General features: G+C 43.9%; 2 protein-coding genes across 7 annotated transcripts in view; both read left to right on the forward strand.

Moving 5' to 3' along the window:
- TRIP4 (thyroid hormone receptor interactor 4) overlaps positions 1-8803 on the forward strand; it is a 71023-nt gene extending 62220 nt beyond the window's left edge. For all 4 annotated transcript variants that reach the window (XR_012415040.1, XM_005559780.4, XM_045397303.3 and 1 more), the window contains one exon: positions 8501-8803. Coding sequence is in view for 3 of the 4 variants with exons in the window: in XM_005559780.4 (XP_005559837.2) it covers positions 8501-8568 (68 nt within the window). In the remaining variant the exon portion in view is untranslated. The remainder of the gene's footprint in view (positions 1-8500) is intronic.
- Positions 8804-14679: 5876 nt separating this feature from the next.
- Positions 14680-20940, forward strand: part of ZNF609 (zinc finger protein 609) — a 235564-nt gene continuing 229303 nt past the window's right edge. For 2 of the 3 annotated variants that reach the window (XM_065547353.2, XM_073996026.1), the window contains exon 1: positions 14680-14755. The gene's annotated coding sequence lies outside the window, so the exon portion shown is untranslated. Of the gene's footprint in view, positions 14756-14782; positions 15035-20940 lie in introns of those variants that run through there. The other variant, XM_045397301.2, reaches the window with a different exon arrangement.

Raw genomic sequence — 20940 nt, forward strand, 5'->3', positions numbered from 1 at the left:
GGTTGCACCACTGCACTCCAGCCTGGGCAACAGAGCGAGACTCCGTCTCAAAACAAAACAAAACAAAACAAAAAAACCCCACATATATAGTGGTGGTGTCCTCCCTGCCTAACATCCTTGGAAAAGCAACATCAGCAACTCTCTCCCATTTGCTCATGTCAGTTACCATTTTGTGCCTCTTTGTCACTGCTTTCCCATTGTATGAATTGCGTGATTCTAGGGCATGCATTGTCCTCACTGGTGCACAACTCTCCCTCATCCAATACTTTGGGGACCAACTAACCATTTTATAAATCTATGCCCTAGAGAAGTACTTCTCAAACTATAATGTAACTAAAAATCACCTAGCAAGCTGTTAAAACACAGGTTCCTCAATCCTGCTCTCAGGTGATACTGATGCTGTTGGCCAGCTGGCTACACTTTAAGTAGCACTGCTTTGAATCAAAAAATGAAATGCTTGGAGTAGGAATTCATATTAATGTATATTTACTGCAACATTCAGGCAACATTTTGATTGATAAGATCCTAAGATTCCTACACATTGGAAGATCTGAACCAAGTTGCCCTTAACTGACACAAATTATTTACTTCAGACGGTACTCCAGTTGGTGGCCCAGTAGCCCTGGAAATCCTTTCTTTTCTCCACTATTAAGGATTTATTTATTTTTGAGATAGGGCCTCGGCCTGTCACCTAGCCTGGAGTGCAGTTGTGCAATTATGACTCATTGCAGCCTCCACTTCCTGGGATAAAGTAATCCTCCCACCTCAGCCCCCAAAGTAGCTGGGACTACAGGTATGTGCCACCACACCCAGATGATTTTTAAATTTTTGGTAGAGATGAGGTCTCACTATGTTGCCCAGTTTGGTCTCAAGTGATCCTCCTGCCTTGGCCTCCTAAAGTGTTAGGATTACAGGTGTGAGCCACCACACCTGGCCCTATTTAGAATTTAGATCTCCATTTTACCCTCTCTCTGTTTTGGTTCTGGCAGTCTACCCCTTCCTCCTCCATTTCATTTTCACCTTCCTCTAGGCACTGGTGGCAACACTGGTGGTAGGAGGAAACGGTGGTAGATACTCTCTCTCAGACCCACTGTTACTTGATCTTTAGTCCTACTTCCCTTTTCGTAGCTTCTTCCCCTGGCTTGGTTTTCATCTGCTGCCTAAAGTCCTGTGAAAAAATGTTCTGTGTGGGGTTTAGATATTTCTCTGAAACGTTTTACTTTAGTACTTTCTCTATAACTTCAGGACCTTTAGGGCCTTCATTTTTCTCCATAAGGTTTCATGATGGGGAGGGGAGTGACATTCTTAGGAGAAAGCTTTAATAAATTCCTATCTTTAGGCCGGGCGCAATGGCTCACGCCTGTAATCCTAGCACTTTGGGAGGCTGAGGTGGATCACAAGGTCAGGAGATCGGGACCACAGTGAAACCCTGTCTCTACTAAAAATACAAAAAATTAGCCGGGCGTGGTGGCGGGCGCCTGTAGTCCCAGCTACTTGGGAGGCTGAGGCAGGAGAATGGCGTGAACCCAGGAGGCGGAGTTTGCAGTGAGCTGAGATCACGCCACTGCACTCCAGCCTGGGTTGACAGAGCGAGACTCTGTCTCAAAAAAAAAAAAAAATTCCTATCTTTTTCCTATTGTTTCTGTTAGTTAATGGTAGACTAGACAAGGTTAAAAACTGCACAGAAACAATAGGTAGTGAAAATCTTATTTTGAGATGGGGTCTTACTCTGTCATGCAGGTTGGAGTGCAGTGGAACAATCTCGACTCACTGCAACCTCCACCTCCCAGGCTCAAGTGATCTTCCCACCTCAGCCTCCTAGGTAGCTGGGACCACAGGCGCACGCCACCATGCCTGGCTAATTTTTTGTATTTTTGCTAGAAATGGGGGTCTTGCCATGTTGCCCAGGCTGATCTCGAACTCCTGAGCTCAGGTGATCCATTTACCTTGGCCTCTCTAAAAACCTCCTACTCTGCCAGAACTCTCTTCCGTTAGGTCCTAGGGGATACCTCCAGTAGTTTAAGCTGGAAAAGTCTTTAATCCCAGTTACATTGGGGAAAATACATACACGCCTCTTAATTTGGAATGGTTATCACATTTTCCCCTAGATATATTATTACATGAAGTGATTAAGTTTAATAGCATTAATAATATTAATACTTGGTCAGGCACAGTGGCTCATGTCTGTAATCCCAGCACTTTAGGAAGCTGAGGCAGGAGGATCCCTTGAAGCCAGGAATTTGAGACCAGCCTGAGTAACATAGCGAGACCCTGTCTCTACAAAAAAAAAAAAAAAAAAAAAAAAATTATTCCAGTGTGGTGGCATGTGCCTGTAGTGCCAGCTACTTGGGAGGCTGAGGCAGAAATATTGCTTCAGCCCAGGAGTTCAAGGCTGCAATGCGCTATGATTGCAATACTGCATTCCAGCTTGGATGACAGAGCGAGATCCTGTCTCTAAAAAAAAATTAATTAATAGTCTGCTTTACTTATAACACTATGGCTTAATTTTTTTTTTTTTTTTTTTTTTTTTTGTGGGATGGCTTAGGAACGTAGCCACCCTTTACAGATTAGTTCTATGATAAATATATTTGAAATTCCAAACTTTTATTTTTGAGACAGGGGTCTCACTATGTTGCCTAGGCTGGCCTTGAACTCTGGGTTCAAGAGATCCTCCTGCCTGAGCCTCCCAAGTAGCTGGAACTACAGATACACACTACTACTCCTGGCTTCAGGTTCTAAACTTCAGACTTGCAAATAAACTTTTAGAATATGACCCATTTATGTGTTGTATCATATATATATATATATATTATGTGTTGTATCATATATATGTATATAAATGCCTTAAAGGTGTATACTTTGATTTGTTTGTTTTTGGAAGTGTAAATTTGAGTTTGCTTGACCTTAATTGTGTCTCCTGAAATTGAAATAATTCAGAAAAAAGCAATATACAGTAGGGTATCACCTGGCTCTGTGTCTGCTTTATATAGGTTGAATACTCAGATAAAGGAAAATTTTTAAATTTAACAACATGCTCTATAAACTAATGCACCTTATATCTTTTGCAAACCATGTGAAAATTCCTGTGAGAGTTATATCAATTGATGACAAATATTTTTTCCCCTTTTAACTTCTTGCCCATCTGCTGCACATGCATTTGATTTTCTTTTAGGCACTATGATTGAGGATGTGGTTTAACACTGAAATGATTTAGGTATTAAATGTAAAAATACTGGGGAAATACAGAAACTAAGTGTTACACCCTACCCTGAAGAGGATGTATTGTATCTCACTGTGGTCCACTATCCAGATCCTGATCTTAGAAGCCCAGGCTGAACTAGAATTCAGAGCTTAAAGTTCCTGCAATCTAAGGACAGTCGTGATGACTGCTGCTTTCCACAAGAAGCCCTGGTCCCTTACCATCATTGCCCACAGCTGGCCCAAGAGTTGCCTCTATTGGCAATCACTCTATTAGACTTTAGGGATACAAAATGTCCATGATTGTAAGGAGTTCACAGATTGTTGGCAAAAGTCTGATTTTTTTTAGGCAGCCTAAGGGATGAAAGAACGTCTGAATTCCTGGGAATATACTGGAAATCCTTGTTCTTCTTGTATCTTGTTTCTCCTATTAGCTTTCCATTTTAGACATCATCACTGAAGCCAGAGATTAGTCTGCCTACCATTGGGTGTTTTATTCTGATGGGTTGATCTTACCTGAGCTGGTCTCACTTGAGGGCTTTCATAATCATACTGGAGTTTCCTGAAACGTAAAATAGGAATGTTCTTATTCAGTGAAGCTTTAAGAATGTGAAGAAAATGATATGTATTTTTTTCTTATGAGGAATCTGAAATAAATAATTAAAAGACTTGCCTGGGGTTATATGGTAAATGAAAGATGAAATTGAAACCATAACTAAGAAACCTAACTCCCAAGCCTCAGCATAAATAATATGACCACCCTTACTTCTTCCGGAGACTTTGGATTTATGAAGCCTTTTTTTTTTTTTTTTTTTTTTTGAGATGGGATCTTGCTCTGTTGCCCAGGCTGGAGTGCACTGGCAAGATCTCAGCTCACTGCAACCTCTGCCTCCTGGGTTCAAGCAATTCTCCTGCCTCGGCCTCCCGAGTAGCTGGGATTACAGGTGAGCGCCACCACACCCAACTAATGTTTGTATTTTTAGTAGAGACGGGGTTTCACCATGTTGGTCAGGCTGGTCTTGAACTCCTGACCTCAAGTGATTTGCTTGCCTTGGCCTCCCAAAGTGCTGGGAGTACAGACATAAGCCACACCCAGCCTGAAGCACTTTAATATATATTATTTTAGTTATAGGCTGAGCATCCCAAATCTGAATTTTTTTTTTTTTTTTTTGAGATGGAGTCTCGCTGTGTCGCCCAGGCTGGAGTGCAGTGGCCGGATCTCAGCTCACTGCAAGCTCCACCTCCCAGGTTCACGCCATTCTCCTGCCTCAGCCTCCTGAGTAGCTGGGACTACAGGCGCCCGCCACCTCGCCCGGCTAGTTTTTTGTATTTTTTAGTAGAGACGGGGTTTCACTGTGTTAGCCAGGATGGTCTCAATCTCCTGACCTCGTGATCCGCCCATCTCGGCCTCCCAGAGTGCTGGGATTATAGGCTTGAGCCACCGCGCCCGGCCAGAATTTTTTTTTTTTTTTTTTTTTGAGACTGGGTCTCGCTCTGTCACCCAGGCTGGAGTGTAGTGGTGTGAACTCAGCTCACTGCAACCTCTGCTTCCCTGGCTCAAGCAATTCTCCCACCTCAGCCTCCCAAGTAGCTGGGACTATAGGCCTGTACCACCATACCCGGCTAATTTTTTATTGCTTTTATTTTTATTATTATTATTATTTTTTTTTTTGAGTTTTACTCTTGTTGCCCAGGCTGGAGTGCAATGGTACAATCTCAGCTCACTGGAACTTCCACCTCCTAGGTTCAAGCGATTCTGCTGCCTCAGCCTCCTGAGTAGCTGGAATTATAGATGCCCTCCACCATGCCCAACTAATTTTTGTATTTTGAGTAGAGACGGGGTTTCACCATTTTGACCAGGCTAGTCTTAAACTTCTGACCTCAGGTGATCTGCCTGCCTCCCAAAGTGCAGGGATTACAGACGTGAGCCACTGTGCCCGGCCCAAAAAAAAAAAAAAAAATCTTTTTTTTAGATAGGGTCTCACTCTGTTGCTCACGCTGGAGGGCAATAGCATGAGATCTTGGCTCACTGCAACCTCTGCCTCCTGGGCTCAAGCCATCCTCCTGTCTCAGCCTCCCAAGTAGCTGGGACTCCAGGCTTGCACCACCATACCCAGCAGATTTTTGAGGAGGGGGGTGGGCGAGGGCTTGGTTTTTTTGGTACAGACAGGGTTTCGCCATGTTGGCCGGACTGCTCTGGAACTCCTGGGCTCAAGCGATCTGCCTGCCTTGGCCTCCCAAAGTACTGGGATTACAGGCATGAGCCACCACACCCTGCCCCAAATCTGAAAATCTGAAATGCAAAATCTAATCCTTTTTGAGCTTCAACATGATGCTCAAAGGATATGCTAATTGGAGCATTTGGGATTTTGGATTTCTGGATTTGGGATACTTAACCAGTAAGTATATATAATGCAAATATTCCAAAATCCAAAAAAATCTGAAATTTAAAACACTTCTGGTCCCAAGCATTTTAGATAAGGAGTACTGAACCTGTAGTTATTTGATTAAAGGACTTAGTGTATGTGTAATACACGTAGCTCAGTGACTGGTCTATAGAAAGCACTTTGTGTTAGCTAGAATCTTCTCAATAACTGTGTGTTAGTAAGGGCTTTTTCCTCCTTTCATTTTACAGGTTTATAGAAGTTATTTTACTCAAGTCTTTCTGTCGCAAGATTTCCTGTTCTTTTCACTATATCAGACTGCCTCAGGAACAAATTATTCCAATTTACATTTCATTTCTAGGGCACAATATCATAGAGTTGGAAGGAACCTTCAGTATTTTATAGTCCAGTTTCCTCTTAGAGTTGATAAAATTGAGGACAAGAGTGACTAGGTAACATACTCAAGATTATACAGCTACAAAGTCTCAGGATTAAAACTGAGTTTTTCAGCCAGGCGTGGTGGCTCACGCCTGTAATCCCAGCACTTTGGGAGGCTGAGGTGGGGTGGGGAATTGCTTGAGGTCAGGAGTTCAAGACCAACCTGGCCAACATGGTGAAACCCTATCTCTACCAAAAAATTTAAAAATTAGCTGGGCGTGATGGCACACACCTGTAGTCCCAGCTACAGGGGAGGCTAAGGCAGCATAATTGCTTGAACCTGGGTGGTGGAGGTTGCAGTGAGCTGAGATCACGCCATTGCACTCCAGCCTGGGCGACAGAGACTCTGTCTCAATAAATAAACAAACAAACAGAGTCTTTCAACTTATGCAATACAGACAACTGGATGTCTGGAGTCCTAGATGGAATTCTAAATTCTGGCCTAGCTTGTCCTAAAAAGCTGAATGAGACTCACCTCTGGGTACTACCACCTTTACAATCTGTACTCTTACATTTATCTGATATCTGCTACTTGTGGTTACTTAGTACTGTCTATAATACAAAGGTTTTGAAATGTGTAGTGTTGCCGGGCGCGGTGGCTCAAGCCTGTAATCCCAGCACTTTGGGAGGCCGAGGCGGGTGGATCACGAGGTCAGGAGATCGAGACTATCCTGGCTAACATGGTGAAACCCCGTCTCTACTAAAAATACAAAAAAAAAACTAGCCGGGCGTGGTGGCGGGCGCCTGTAGTCTCAGCTACTTGGGAGGCTGAGGCGGGAGAATGGCGTGAACCCGGGAGGCGGAGCTTGCAGTGAGCCGAGATCACGCCACTGCACTCCAGCCTGGGAGACACAGTGAGACTCCGTCTCAAAAAAAAAAAAAAAAAAAAAAGAAATGTGTAGTGTCTACCTTTGTTTAATTCATTTGGTGAGAGCATTTATTGAGCATCTACCATTTGGCAGTTACTATGGTAGTGTTAGGGATACAAAGGCTGACTTGCCTTGTAACAGGGCTCTTTGCCAGATGGCTGGCACATGTTCAGGTTTTCAGCCAGGAAGCACAGGGGATAAAAGAACTCCTAAATCCCTGGGAATGCCCTGTGCTCTAAAGCCCAAATGAAAATCAACAGCATTGTGATTATTGTTAAATGATATTCAGGGTATCACTTAGTGGATGGTTTCTGAGGAAGCCCAGAAAAGAACATAATGTTCTTCTAGAAGCAGGTGTAGCCTGAAAGAGAGAGAGATAAACAAAGAGAGACACACAGACAGACTAATGTTAGACAGGAGGAGATTTAAGTAAACAGGGAAACTTGTTAGGCTGAAGCTAATTTTTCTCACAATCTTACTGTGCCATGGTCAGTACATGTATTCTTAATTGGACAAGTGAAAATACTGAAATCCAGAGAATCTGAATGACTCGCCCAGGTCATACAGCTAGTTAATACCAGAGGAGGGTGGACTAGAACCTGGGTCTTCTGACTTTTAGTCCAGTGCTCCTTCTGTTATGCCTGATTGCTGCAACAAATGAAAATGAAAACATATTGAGAGGCAGTGGTTATGGGCATGGGCCTGTGCTATACTCAGCTGCCTTTGAAGGGGAAGACTGCTTGTTTTTTTTTTTTTTAGTGCTGAGACTGAACTGAATTATGTTTCTATTTTCAGCATAAGCATCACTATTGACTTAGATGAGACTTTTTGTGGGAGAAAGCAAACTGCCAAACTGTTCTCAGGCCAGACAGACAGGTATTCTCTTAAGATTCTCCTAATGAGATGAATGGTTCCTAAGGCTGCTACCACTGAGCCAAACTCTATCCTGGTAGATCTGAGAAGAGGTCAGAGACCACATCAGTAATATACCTTTCATTAGGGTCACCTGGGATGGGAAGGTTGCTTGTTTTCTAAGTTTAATACTTAGAGAGTCATATAGCCTATGACCTTTAACCTTCTTAGCTGGTGATAGGGGCCCTTTGTCAGTAAAGCATTCATGTGGATTCTATTCCACTGTTGCAGGTCACTCCCCCTATTAAGTCTGAGGCAGCAAAGGAGTGTTGAACTGCTTTTCTCACTGTGAAGGTTCATGCATTATGCTCAGCCAGTTAACAGGTCAGAGGAATGGGTTTCCCACTGTGTGAAATGCCTTCCTTTATTGCATGTGTATATTCTTAAAAATTTGCCTTAGCATCGAACACCCTTAAAAAATGTGATATTTCTTTTCTAGTAGCTACAAAATTAGAAATAATTAACTTCTTAGATTCTTAGGACAAATACTCATTGTATGCATTTGTGTATCCCTGTACAGTATTCCCATTGCTTCCTTATTCTTACAGAATGAAACTCTGAAGTTTGGAAGTGTCTGAGTCCTGAAATAAGATAATTGAATGTGACAGGAACACAGTAACCAGAAGACCTGGGAGGCTACAAAAGATTTGCATTGCAAATACAAAAATAAATAATGAGACTTCTTTTTCTCCCTTACAGGGAAACTGGATTCCAAGATCCATCAAGGAGCAAAGAAGGGGTTAATGAAGCAGAATAAAGCTGTCTGACCTAGGAGAAAAGGAACTATACAGCATAGTGGAGTTTTATGTACTAAAATTGCTATCTACTGGTCCTTTGGAATTGAAGTAGTAGAAACCTAAAGGCTTGGCATCAGGCTTGAATATCTCAGAACTTAAACTCTTACCAAAACCTGTATATTTTTCTTAAAGAGTGGGATTCCTACTTTATGTAATGGGTCAAAATCTTTGAATACATTATTTATAAAAACCTATTTAAAAATTCTAAGTCTTTTGACATTTTTCTCAGAATAGTATCAAAAGAGATGGGAACAAGTTGGAAATTCCTTTCCTTTTCGAGACTTGTATTTGTAGTTAGAAAGTGTTTAACATGGCCGGGAGCGGTGGCTCACGCCTGTAATCCCAGCACTTTGGGAGGCCGAGGTGGGTGGCTCACGAGGTCAGGAGATCAAGACCATCCTGGCTAACGCAGTGAAACCTCGTCTCTACTAAAAATGCAAAAAAGTTAGCCGGGCGTGGTGGCGGGCGCCTGTAGTCCCAGCTACTCGGAAGGCTGAGGCAGGAGAATGGCGTGAACCCGGGAGGCGGAGCTTGCAGTGAGCCCAGATCCTGCCACTGGACCCCATCCTGGGTAGAGTGAGTCTCCGTCTCAAAAAAAAAGAAAAAAAAGTGTTTAACCTAGGTTAATTATTTTTTTTGAGGGATCCTCTCAGATTTTAAAGTTTCTTATCAAAGGGATAATCTGTAGAGTAATAGGATGTTTGAGGAATCCTGTGCTTAATACAAACCTGTGATGGGACAAAAAGGTTTGTAACAAGTTTTCTGCTCCAATCCAATGTCTCTTGAACAGTCTGAGTGAAATGTGAAAAGCTGAGTAACCCTCATTGGCAATTTTTTTTTTTGGAAGGAATTAGCTGAAGAAGTGCTTCCACTTCTTGGGTTTGAGAAGCCAGGATATGGATGGTTCAGACTGGGAGAAGATGGAGCCACCTGCTAAAGCAGCATGAAGCTGCCCTATTTATTTTGTTGGTATTGCAAAAGCATCACTTGGATGGGGCAATTAGAAACAAACTAAAAAATAAAATCGCCTTAATAAACGCATCCAAATACCCCCCAAATGCTGAAATCAAATCTTTTAAACCATTCACATCCCAGAAAGCTATGTGCTTTGGAAAAAGAAGAGGTTAGTTTGAAATGAGGTTTTTGCTTGTCAGTCTGGCCATCCTTAGTGAAACACTTTCTGAGGCTGTTCTGAAGAGCTGTCAGAATCTCAGTTGCTGGCATCCTGAGGAAATTCATGGTCTTAAATGTGTATGTTCTGCTTTTTATAAAACACCACCACCACACTGGGGAAGTTGGACTCCCTCCAGCAGTTGTGTGCATGACTTAGAGAGAGCAAGGGAGAGAAAAAAATGTGCCCTGTGTTATGAAAAAGATTAATTTCCCCTTTCTTTAATCCTTCATATTCAGCGTTTATTTGCATTGAAATGCCTCCACTCATTATGCATTGATGTTCACTCAACTGTGAACCCTGCTTGTTGCATAGCTCTAGGCATTGGTTTTGCAGGGCCTGATCACTCTGGATTCCCAGGGAAAACCCACCCGATTCTTGTTCCGGTGATGCAAACATGTAGTATTCCCTTTTTCTGTTCAACCTCTGGAGAAAGGGGAAAGGACTACTAATGTCCACTTCTTTGGCGGGGGGCATGTCTGGGGAGTCTCTTTCTGGCTTCCTACAGACCCTACTATTAATGAAGCCATCCTGGATTCCCTATGCAGCTAATAGTTTACCAAGCAGTAGCACCTTGAATTCTATGCTGGAGTTGTCTGGCTCTCTTAATACCAAAATAAAACTAGAAGGCAGGAGGTGAAGAGCCTAGGGAGGGAGGAAAAATGTTTATTTGAACAACAGCCTGAGCAGAGAGGTGTCTGGATTGATTTTTTCATCTGGATAGACTGTGTGCATGCCGAAAGAAAAACATCAGGAGCTGCGACAGATCAGGTTATGCAACCATTTTGTGTGCTGAGATAAGACAGTTTACAAGAACTTTACAAGTTTATAAGAACCCACCTCAGCATCCAAAATATGCAACTGGAACCTCATTAGTAAATGGCAGAATAACATGGAAACTTCTCCTTTTCATGGTTAGACTGTGAAAGTCTGTCTTTAGTTCATATGGTGGTGGTAGTATAAGGTCTCTCTTTTATTTGTGGAGACACCAGGGAGGAAGTGTGGGAGAAACTTGGGGGTAGATGGCCTTCAGTTGCTCAGTGATGAATAGCACAATTTAAAGCCTAGTGGAAATTCTTAGCAGCCTGAGTGCAAATTTGCCCAGGAATAGCCTTTTAGGACTTTACAACACTTTGCTCTGACTGTGTAACTCTGGGACAGTGTGGCCTAAAGGAAGTTTCACATTTCTGAGCTGGTTTTTTGTTGCAGTCTAAATATCTGTACCCCCTTTTGAATAGTTGGGTTCAATTGCTGTCGACTTCTTAGCTTTTTGGGTTTTTTATTTTTGTTTTTCCAGCAGGACTCAGTCTCATTTATATAAAGTCAGAGTAGGTGATATATGAAACTGGAGACTCTCTGACGGGATTTAGGAAGCCTTGGCTTTATTGCTTCTTGGCCTTTTGGCTAAGGTCAAATGTAGGAAGCCTTGGCTTTGCAGTTAGATGTTTGGAATAGAGTAAGGGTTTTTGTTTGTTTCTTGGTATAGCTAATCTGGAAAAAGAAAACTAGGTATCCCCTCTTTTAAGTCAGAAGTTTACATAAATTCATTTTTTCCTAGGAAGTAAGTGTGAAAAATTTAGACTTCAAAACCATTTTTACAAATAATTACAAAGTTATGGCTTCTTTGGATTATAACCTGTAATCTCTTTCCACTTTACTGTCTCTACTAAAGCCCATTATTGTGGATTTCATTTAATTTAGTAAATTTGAAAAATGCACCTAGCCAAGATCGAGACAGTATGGGGTTATTCTCAAAAAGCCAGCTCAAAAAGACCAGTAAAAAGCAATAATCTCTTAAACTAAAGAAATTAGTTAACTTCAGTTTGTTAGGCCTGGTGAGGGACAGAAAATCCAATGATGAAGGAATTTTTTTTCCTAGAGATTCAAATAGCAAGTATACATCTGCTGCTCTTAGCTTCTGTGAATGTGTTCAGAGGGAGGTGATCCATACCACAGGCACCAGCAGCAACAAGGGATCCAGCATGTGGAGGACTTTTCTACTTCTCTCATGCAGAGAAGAAAGAATACAGCCTCAGTGCCATCCTCTGACACAAAGAAACTTGTGTAAATGTCCATTTATGTGTATGTACATAATGTGGCTTAATTCATAGGGTGACAACTGATAACCTGATCCATTTTCAGACTTCATTTGTGACAATGGAGAGTCCAGAGAGACAACCTAGTAAGTGTACCCTAGCTTGAGGTCAGAAAAATGGATGTGTACATAGTGAGTGGGACTGTGCAACAGTGGGGTGGTGGGGAGTTCCTGAGAATACATAGAGGAATGTCACAGGAAGGGAGTAAGATTGTGGCGTAAGGAGAGAAAAAAGCATCAGTACAAAATATTTAAGAGTCTAGAGCCGTACTGTCTATTATGGTAGCCACTAGCCACTTGTGGTTATGAAAATTTCAATTATATGAAATTAAGAATTCAGTTATTCAGTCACTGTTGACCATATTTCAAGGGCTCAAATAGCTACATGTGGCTAGCGACTTTTGCATTGGACAGCACAGATATAGAACATTTCCATTGCTCCAAAAAGTTCTGTTGGATAGTGCTTGTCTGGAGCAGGGGTTGGCAAACTTTTTCTGGAAAGGGTCAGATAGCAAATATTTTAGGCTTTACACAGGCCATGCAGTCCTTGTTTCAACTGTTCAACTCTGCTGTTGTAAAAATGCATCTATAGATGATAATGTAAATGAATGAGCTTGGCTACAGCCAATAAAACTATTTTTTGTTTGTTTGTTTTTTGAGACAGTTTCACTCTTGTTGCCCAGGCTGGAGTGCAATGGCGCGATCTTGGCTCACTGCAACCTCCACCTCCTGGGTTCAAGTGATTGTCTTGCCTCAGCCTCTCGAATAGCTGGGATTACAAGCATGCGCCACCAGGCCCGGCTAACTTTGTATTTTTAGTAGAGATGGGGTTTCTCCATGTTGGTCAAGCTGGTCTCGAATTCCTGACCTCAGGTGATCCACCCGCCTTGGCCTTCCAAAGTGCTGGGATTACAGGTGTGAGCCATCGGCCCAATAAAACTATTTACAGACACTCAAATTTGAATTTCTTTTCTTTTTCTTTCTTTCTTTCTTTTTTTTTTGTGAGACAGGGTTTTGCTCTTGTTGCCCAGGCTGGAGTGCAATGGCGAGATCTCGGCTCACTGTGACCTCCGCCTCCGGGTTCAAGCGATTCTGCTGTCTCAGCCTCCCCAGTAGCTAGGATTACAGGCATGCGCCACCATGCCTGGCTACTTTTGTATTTTTACGGGGTTTCTCCATGCTGGTCAGCCTGGTCTCGAATTCCTGACCTCACGTGATCGCCCGCCTCAGCCTCCCAAAGTGCTGAGATTACGGGCGTGAGCCACCGCGCCTGGCCTGAAATTTGAATTTCATATCATTTTCACATTATGAAATAGTTTTCTGATTATTTAACTGTTTAAAAATGTAAAAATCATTCTAGCTCATGGGACATACTAAAACAGGTGGTGAGCCTGATTTGACCTGTGAGATGCAGTTTGCCAACCCTTGGTCTAGAGGAACAGTAAATAAAAACTTAAGATTTGTTTACTATGTAGGACATCTGATCACTTGAAAATTTTTAGTGGTTCTTCCAGGCTTGAGAACTTTCTCTGGCTAAAACTTGGAGTTCACTGCAGGAATGTTTACTTTCCTTTATTCCCTATTTTTGCAGTCTAGTTCTCTCCAGTGGCAGAGTCATGCTCCTTCAGTGGGAGATGACTACTGGAATGTTTAATCCTTAATTAAATCACGCCTAAGTCTAAAACACTAAATCCTTCTCTGTCTCCACCTGCTAAGTAGCTGAATCCTCACTTGTAACTTTGTCTAGTATACATTGGAAGTTCGCTGTCACCTGGGATCAGTTCTGCCCCTGTACTGTCTAACAACGTAACTACTGGTTGACCAAAGAGAGATTATTTTTCCTAGACCAGACAGGTTTAGTTTTTATCTTTAGCTATCAACCCCTCCCCCGTCTTTTTATGACCTCACTTTATCTCCAAGTCACATGCTATCTTGAGTGGCACTGTTGAAGGATGCCTCAGGATAGGGGAAAAAAAGGTAAGATAAATGCAAAGCAGAATAAAATGGTCAAGGACACAGGAAGGACATAATAGGGGCTAGGATGTGGGAGGCCTTGAGAAGGTAAATTTGTTTGCTATGGAATGAGGTGGAAGTCTTAGGAGGTCGTCATGAATAGATGTTTCACAAGTGAGAGCTGGGTGGGAGGGCTCACTTAAACATGGACTGAATGCCTACTGTGCATTAGATAGTGTGCTGGGCAATCACAGATGAATGGCAGATAAGGAAAGATAAAAGCTACAATCCTTAGAATGGTGGGTTGGAGAAGGACAGAATAAGACTTTTAGATAATAAAAGGCAACAAGATTTAGTGATATAGGATGGTGAGGGGGAAAGGGATATATAGAGGGATTAGAAATGGGTGCTTTGGGGAGAAAAGTAAGTGGTAATCCTAAAAGAAAAAGCTGGAGAACAAAGGATAAAAAATTAGGAGGTTGGTACTTCGCTGAACTAAGTGCTAAAATGGATGAAACCATCAGAAACTGTGATTGCTCCTCTGTTCTTTGTGGATGCCCATGTTCAGACTCCCTACGGCCCTTTCCTCTCTGTGGTTGAAGGACAACTACAGAAGAGGTGTCTTCTGTATTATAAGGTGCAATACTCCGCCCAGAGACCTCTCTATGAGGAAGTCTGATCCAGCGAGAGTTCTACTGCCCAAGAGGGGACAGCGTTAGGTTCGAGCTCTCCAATCCATGTTTCTTTGAGTTTATCTTGGTTCTAACCGGCACGCCGGGTTTTCCAGCATTCCCTGAGCTAAGACTCCCTAATCTGGGCTCCCGGTGAGCGCGCATTCCAAGACCCAGGATTTCGCTCCTTCATCCAGGTTCCGGGTTTCCACTGCGCTCACCCGCTCCTGACTCCACACACGCGCGGAATCCGGATCCGAGGGCCTGGTAATCCAGTGTCCGTGTCTTCCGGGTGACTCTGGTTGTCCCGGATCGCGGCGGCGGCGGCGGCGGTGGCGGCGGCTGAGGGACCCGCGGCCCCGGACACAGCGGCACCGGCCGGGCGGGGCGGAGCGGCGCGGGGAGGGGGCGGAGAGCCGGAGCCGGGGTGGGGTGGGGGGGAGGGGCCGCGGGAACGGATGGCGGCCTGGGCCCCGTAGCAGAGGCGGCTCTACGGCCCGGGGCCCCGGGCGGGCGGAGGTGGCGGCTCCCGGGACCGGCCGCGCGGTGAGTCCGGAGCTTTGTGTGGAGCCGGGACTGGGGGAGGAAAGAGGCGGCGGCACCGATGGGGCGCGGGGCTGAGGGGAGCTGATGGGGGCCGGGGGCGGCGGCGCTGCCTGACGGAGGAAGTGGGGGTTGGGGGGGCTGGGGCGGAGCGAGGGGAAGGTGTGTAGGGGGGGTCGTTGCGTGGGTGGGGGAGGGGGCGTCGAGGGGCGCTGGGTGAAGTTCAAAGCGTGGCCAGGGCCGGTTCAGGCTGAGGGTAGGGGTGCACGGGAGGGGATTAGGGTCTGGCTAGGTTATGGGAGCAGGCCAGAGAGTTTCCGAGGCGAGTCTGGGTACGTTGAGGGCGCTCAGGGCGACTGGGGCCAGTCAGGGAGTTGGCGGGGGTGGGGGGGGGGACAGGGGTTGTTCAGAGCATAGGGTCGGAAGCAGGACGTGTGCGTGACCCAGGAGTAGGGAGCAAGGTGGCTGGGATCGTGCAGTAAGAAGGTTGTGGGTGTGTGCCCCTAACAGTCTTCAGGTCACATTTACTCCTGTCCTTTTCTTCAAGATGGAGGGATCCCTGGGCCTGGACCTTAACTGCTATCCTTGTACCCCCGGGAGGGTTTATGACCCTATCCTGTTTGGAAAATCCATGCTGCCCTCTTTTCCCTTTATGTGTAATTACGGTTGGATCATCTCTGTGCTTTGCTCAGATTCTCCTTCCTCCCTCTGGGGTTGAGGAGGAGGAGACACATCTGACCAATTAATGTGTGTTTGTGAAACAGGCAGCAGCAAACAGTCATTTCAGCTTCTAGGAATTAGGCTCACACAGGGTGGAGAGATCAGAGCCCTTCAGGGGGAATATTTCTGAACAAATCACAGATGATTAAATTCTCTAAGAAACAGCTCCCTACCTAAATCAGAGTGGGAAAGATGGGGAAAAAAGCCTGTCTGTTTCCAGCCATGTGTCCAGAGCCTCAGGGGTTGAGGAGAGTCCCCAAGCCCCTACAGGCCTCCTTTTTCTGTATTAGGCTTTGCTCTGCAGCCTTGAGTTAATTTCACCCCTGCTGCTTTGTCTTGGGGGAGGGAGTGCTGGTTTAGGCTGTTGTGAGGAGATGACTGTTCTGCTGCCACACACAATAGTCGTGTCATTTTATCGGGAGTGCTACCCCAGGGCTGAGAACTGCTGCAGCAGAGATAAACCGGTCCCTCTCACCCGCCTATTGTGTACACAGTGAAGGTCATAGGTTCAAGTCTTGTCTGAGAGCTTTGGATATGCTCCATCTCCCAGGCTCCTCAGTGCCATTTTCTTCCTTTTCCAGACTGGGGCTTGCCATTGGAGGAGGCCAGACAGAAAGGCTCTTCTTTTTGAGTGAGGAACAATGCAGAGCTCATTGGCACACATTTTTCAGAAGAATAGGGGATGCCAGCCATGTTGTGCCTGCCTCTTTGGCTAGCCTGTACTAAGTTGTGAAGGAATAGTGTCTGGTAGACTCAACTATGATGTTTGTTTCAGACCCTTAAGGAAGAAGACTTCAAGGGAAGGTTCTACTCTTAGTTGAATCATCATATTTAATTCTTTTATATAAATGGAACACTCATGGCAGTGATTTTTGTTTGTTTAGGAATACCACTAAAAACCTGTGCAGGGTTAAGATGGGGAGTCAAGCCCAGGTGCAGTGGCTCATGCTTGTAATGTCGGCACTTTGGGAGAATGAAGCCAGAGGATGGCTGGATCCCAGGAGTTCAAGACCAGCCTTGGGCAACAAAGCAAGACCCTGTTTCTTTAAAAATAAAAAATAAAAAAGTCAAGAACCAAGTACCTTTTTAATGGTGACTTCCTGGTCAATGATAATAGCACAATAAAAAAGCCACAGAATTTGCCTGTCTGGGCAAGGGCTGTGGGAACAAACCTTTCAATATTTATTTTAACTCTAATGAAAGGACATGACTTGCTCATTGTGCAAAAGTCTGTATCTACCTCTCTACTAAGAAGAAATTTGCCAAAGAAATAAACATTTTTGAAAAAATGTATAGGTCTTAGGGATAATTAGAGAAGTATGAGAACAAACTAGAAGGAATGCTATTGTACATATCTGATAGAAGTGCCCAAATAATGTTTATGTACTATTAGCTGTGTAAAAAATTATTTGGGACCAGGCATGGTGCACACACCTGTAATCCCAGCGCTTTGGGAGGCTGAGGCAGGAGTATCACTTGAGCCTAGGAGTTTGAGAATGGCCTGGGCAACATAGTGAGAACCCATCTCTACAAAAATTAAAAAAAATAAAGCTAGCTGGGCATAGTGGGACATGCCAGTGGTCCCAGCTACTCAGGAGGCTGAGGTGGGAAGATCACTTGAGTTCAGGAGTTTGAGACCAGCTTGGGCAACATGGCAAAACCCCATCTCAACAAAAAATATAAAAAATATTAGCTGGGTGCAGTGGCATACGCCTGTGGTCGCAGCTACTTGGGAGGCCGAGGTAGAAAGATCTCATTGAGCCCAGGAGGTTGAGGCTGCAGTGAGCCGTGATTGCACCGCTGTACTCCAGCCTGGGTGATAGACCAGGACCTTGTCTCAAAAAAAAAAAAAATTATTTGGGCCTGGAAAAGGGGTTTCCATTTAGAACATTAAATACAACTTTTCTTTAAAAAGAGATTAGAAGTAAAACTCATTGTGAGTGGGGAATTGTATATAATGTACTGTGTACACAATAGCCAACCATTTCCCATAGGATATTGTTGAATAAGAACTTTAGCCTTTGGTTTTGGTAAAGGTCTTTCTGAGGCAGTGAGTCTGCCTGTGGTGCCTCCCTTATCCCTTTATTTCAGTGAGTTTCTTTAAATGATGCCCTGCCACTTAGGTGTTGGGCCTTTGAGAGGAGGGAACAGGTTGTTCTGACCTTTATATATTTTTCGATAACAGAACTGTCTTCAGGCCTTACTGGAGGTGTTGTCTGTCTTTAGACTATTTCCAACTCTGTGTTCTAGGCATATTTGAGTGAAGCCTCAGCTAAACTGAGTCCAAAGCTTTTTGCTCTTGGGCTCTTAGCATTTATTTCTCAATGCTGTCAGGTGACAGTGAAGGCAGAAGCCTCAGATTAAATTTGTCCTGATTAGATTTAGTGGCTTCAGAGTTGGGCCCTTGCCACAAGGAATCTCATGCGAGTCTTCTGATTGTAACCATCATTCAAAGAGTGCTTTGGATTCCCCCCCAACCACCCTGCCCAGCTTCTTGGTAGAAAAAAATTTCCCTGTGATAGAGGTCTAGAAAGTTGGACAGATTAGTGCTTATTTCGTGAGGATATGGAAGCATAATTTTGGCTCCTGGTAGCAATTATGTAGCAATTAGCATATAGCAACTAAATGACTGGAACACGATAATTTGTTGAGGGGTTTACTGATTGCTCTGTCAAGTGGAAGTGCCACTCCTTATTTATTTGACTCAGAACACTATTGCCTGAGCTTAGCCATGGAGACTAAGTATAGCAATGATATGTGTTCTCCAGAAGTTCCCACTCTGCTTCCTCTTTGTATTTACTTCTTTGCCAGGTACCTTAGTACTTGTACTGCCCTTTTCTCCTACTTAGAAGCAATTGTTACTTCCCTTATGGAAAACTGGTCATGGATGGGAATACTGTCAAGCAGATGGAACTAGCCTGAGATAAGGTAGCCTTATATTGTGTGGAAAGTTTTCTTTTCAGTCACTTAATTCTCTCTTCTACTTGATTTTTCAAAATCAGTTTCCTTTAAAACAAACCAACAAACAAAAACCCCACAAAATGCAAAATATCATAGTGTATTAAATACGCCTTCCTGATACCTTCCTTATAAAAGTCTGTGACAGACAAAATGAAGATAGGTGATGTTGATTGGCAGGTTCTGGGTCCACTAAGTGTCAGTGAAGGACTCTTTTCACTAGGGAACAGGTAATTCACCAAAGCACCTGCCTAGCTGGGCATGTGGAATTGGCAGCAGCTGTGCAGCTGAAGAGGGATTACTGAGCAGGTGGTTGAAGAATCACATGCCACAGTGACAAGAAAATACTTGGTCTTCTGTGGTTTAGGTTCAGTTTGTATGTGTGAAATTGCACTTTGTTTCACATTTCTTAATGCTTGTTGATTTGTTAGTAAGATGGTAATAGAATAGAGAAAGAGATTCTTCTGTATCTGTGGTTTTTTCGATCACTGAGTAGCATGCCCTAGACATGGCCCTACACTGCTCTATTGTATTTATGGGAGTTCTGGCTTGGGAGGGAAATAGTGGTAATTCAGTGTTTCTAGTACTTGTTTATTAAAGGGAAATGGGAAGGAGAAAATTCCTTGCTTTCAGTGTGGTGAAAAAGATTTAGCCTACTGGGTGGATACCTAATAGGTTTTATGCAAATGATGTAATTGATTTTTTGTGTAAGTGTTCCTGACATGCCTTACTCAAGACATTTGCATGTGTTTTTATATTATGAATATATTTCCCCACGTGAAGTTTGCATCTCTTCAGTTTTCTGTTTTTTTGTTTTTTTGTTTTTTCTTTTTTTAAGACGGAGTTTCGCTCCTGTTGCCTAGGCTGGTGTATAATGGTGCGATCTCGGCTCACTGCAACCTCTGTCTCCCAGGTTCAAGCGATTCCTTGGGTCAGCCTCCCGAATAGCTGGGACTACAGGCGCCCACCACCAAGCTCAGCTAATTTTTGTATTTTTAGTAGAGATGGGGTTTCATCATGTTGGCCAGGCTGCTGTCGAGCTCCCGACTCAGGTGATCCACCCGCCTCGGCCTCCCAAAGTGCTGGGATTACAGGTGTGAGCCATCACGCCCTGCCAGTTTTTTTTTTTCTTCAATTTTTAGTTTCTCCCAGCACCTTTGTAACTCTTCCCTGACATTGACATTAACATCACTTGTTAGAACCAAGTTGTCACCGGAACAAATAATGTTAAGAAACATCAGCACTAAATATTTATCTTAAAAACGGATATAGGGCCCGGTTCAGTGGCTCACGCTTGTAATCCCAGCACTTTGGGAGGCTGAGGTGGGCGGATCACAAGGTCAGGAGATTGAGACCATCCTGGCTAACATGGTGAAACCTCGTCTCTACTAAAAATACAAAAAATTAGCCGGGCGTAGTGGCGGGTGCCTGTAGTTCCAGCTAGTTGGGAGGCTGAGGCAGGAGAATGGTGTGAACCCAGGAGGCGGAGCTTGCAGTGAGCCGAGATTGCTCCACCGCACTCCAGCCTGGGCAATAGAGGGAGACTCTGTCTCAAAAAAAAAAAAAAAAATGGATATAGGCTGGGTGCAGTGGCTCATGCCTGTAATCCTAGCACTTTGGGAGGCTGAGGCGGGCAGATCATCTGAGGTCAGGAGTTTGAGACCAGCCTGGCTGACATGGTGAAATTCCGTCTCTACTAATAATACAAAAATTAGCCAGGCGTGGTGGTGCACGCCTATAGTAATTCCAGCTACTCGGGAGGCCGAGGCAGGAGAATCGCTTGAACCGGGAGGTGGAGGTTGCAGTGAGCTGAGATTGTGCCATCACACTCCAGCCTGGTCAACAAGAGTGAAACCCTGTCTCAAAAAAAAAAAAAAAAAGTTGGTGGGGAGTATAGCATTTCCTATAACTTGGGAAAAGTCTATTTGAGGTTTTCTGAAAATTCAGGTTTTTTTTTTTTTTATAGATTATCACCTTCTGTTAATATGATTTTCTCTTTCATATGTTCGTGCCACCAATAGGCAATGCCATAGAGCCTAAAACTTATAAGCAAGTAACTTTGTGTTTATTTTCTGACCTTTTTAGTGCCTTCCATTCATTTTCTATATTAGGCCAACAGGTTGTGTGCCCCTTCTCTTGAAACATACACACAGGACCTAATGGAATTCACAGGGTACTAATTAACGGGTGATTGAAGAGAAATGAGCCATATGAACTGTTTTAAAGTTCAG

This window comes from Macaca fascicularis, chromosome 7, assembly GCF_037993035.2.
Source record: "Macaca fascicularis isolate 582-1 chromosome 7, T2T-MFA8v1.1".
Classification (NCBI taxonomy): Eukaryota; Metazoa; Chordata; class Mammalia; order Primates; family Cercopithecidae; genus Macaca; species Macaca fascicularis.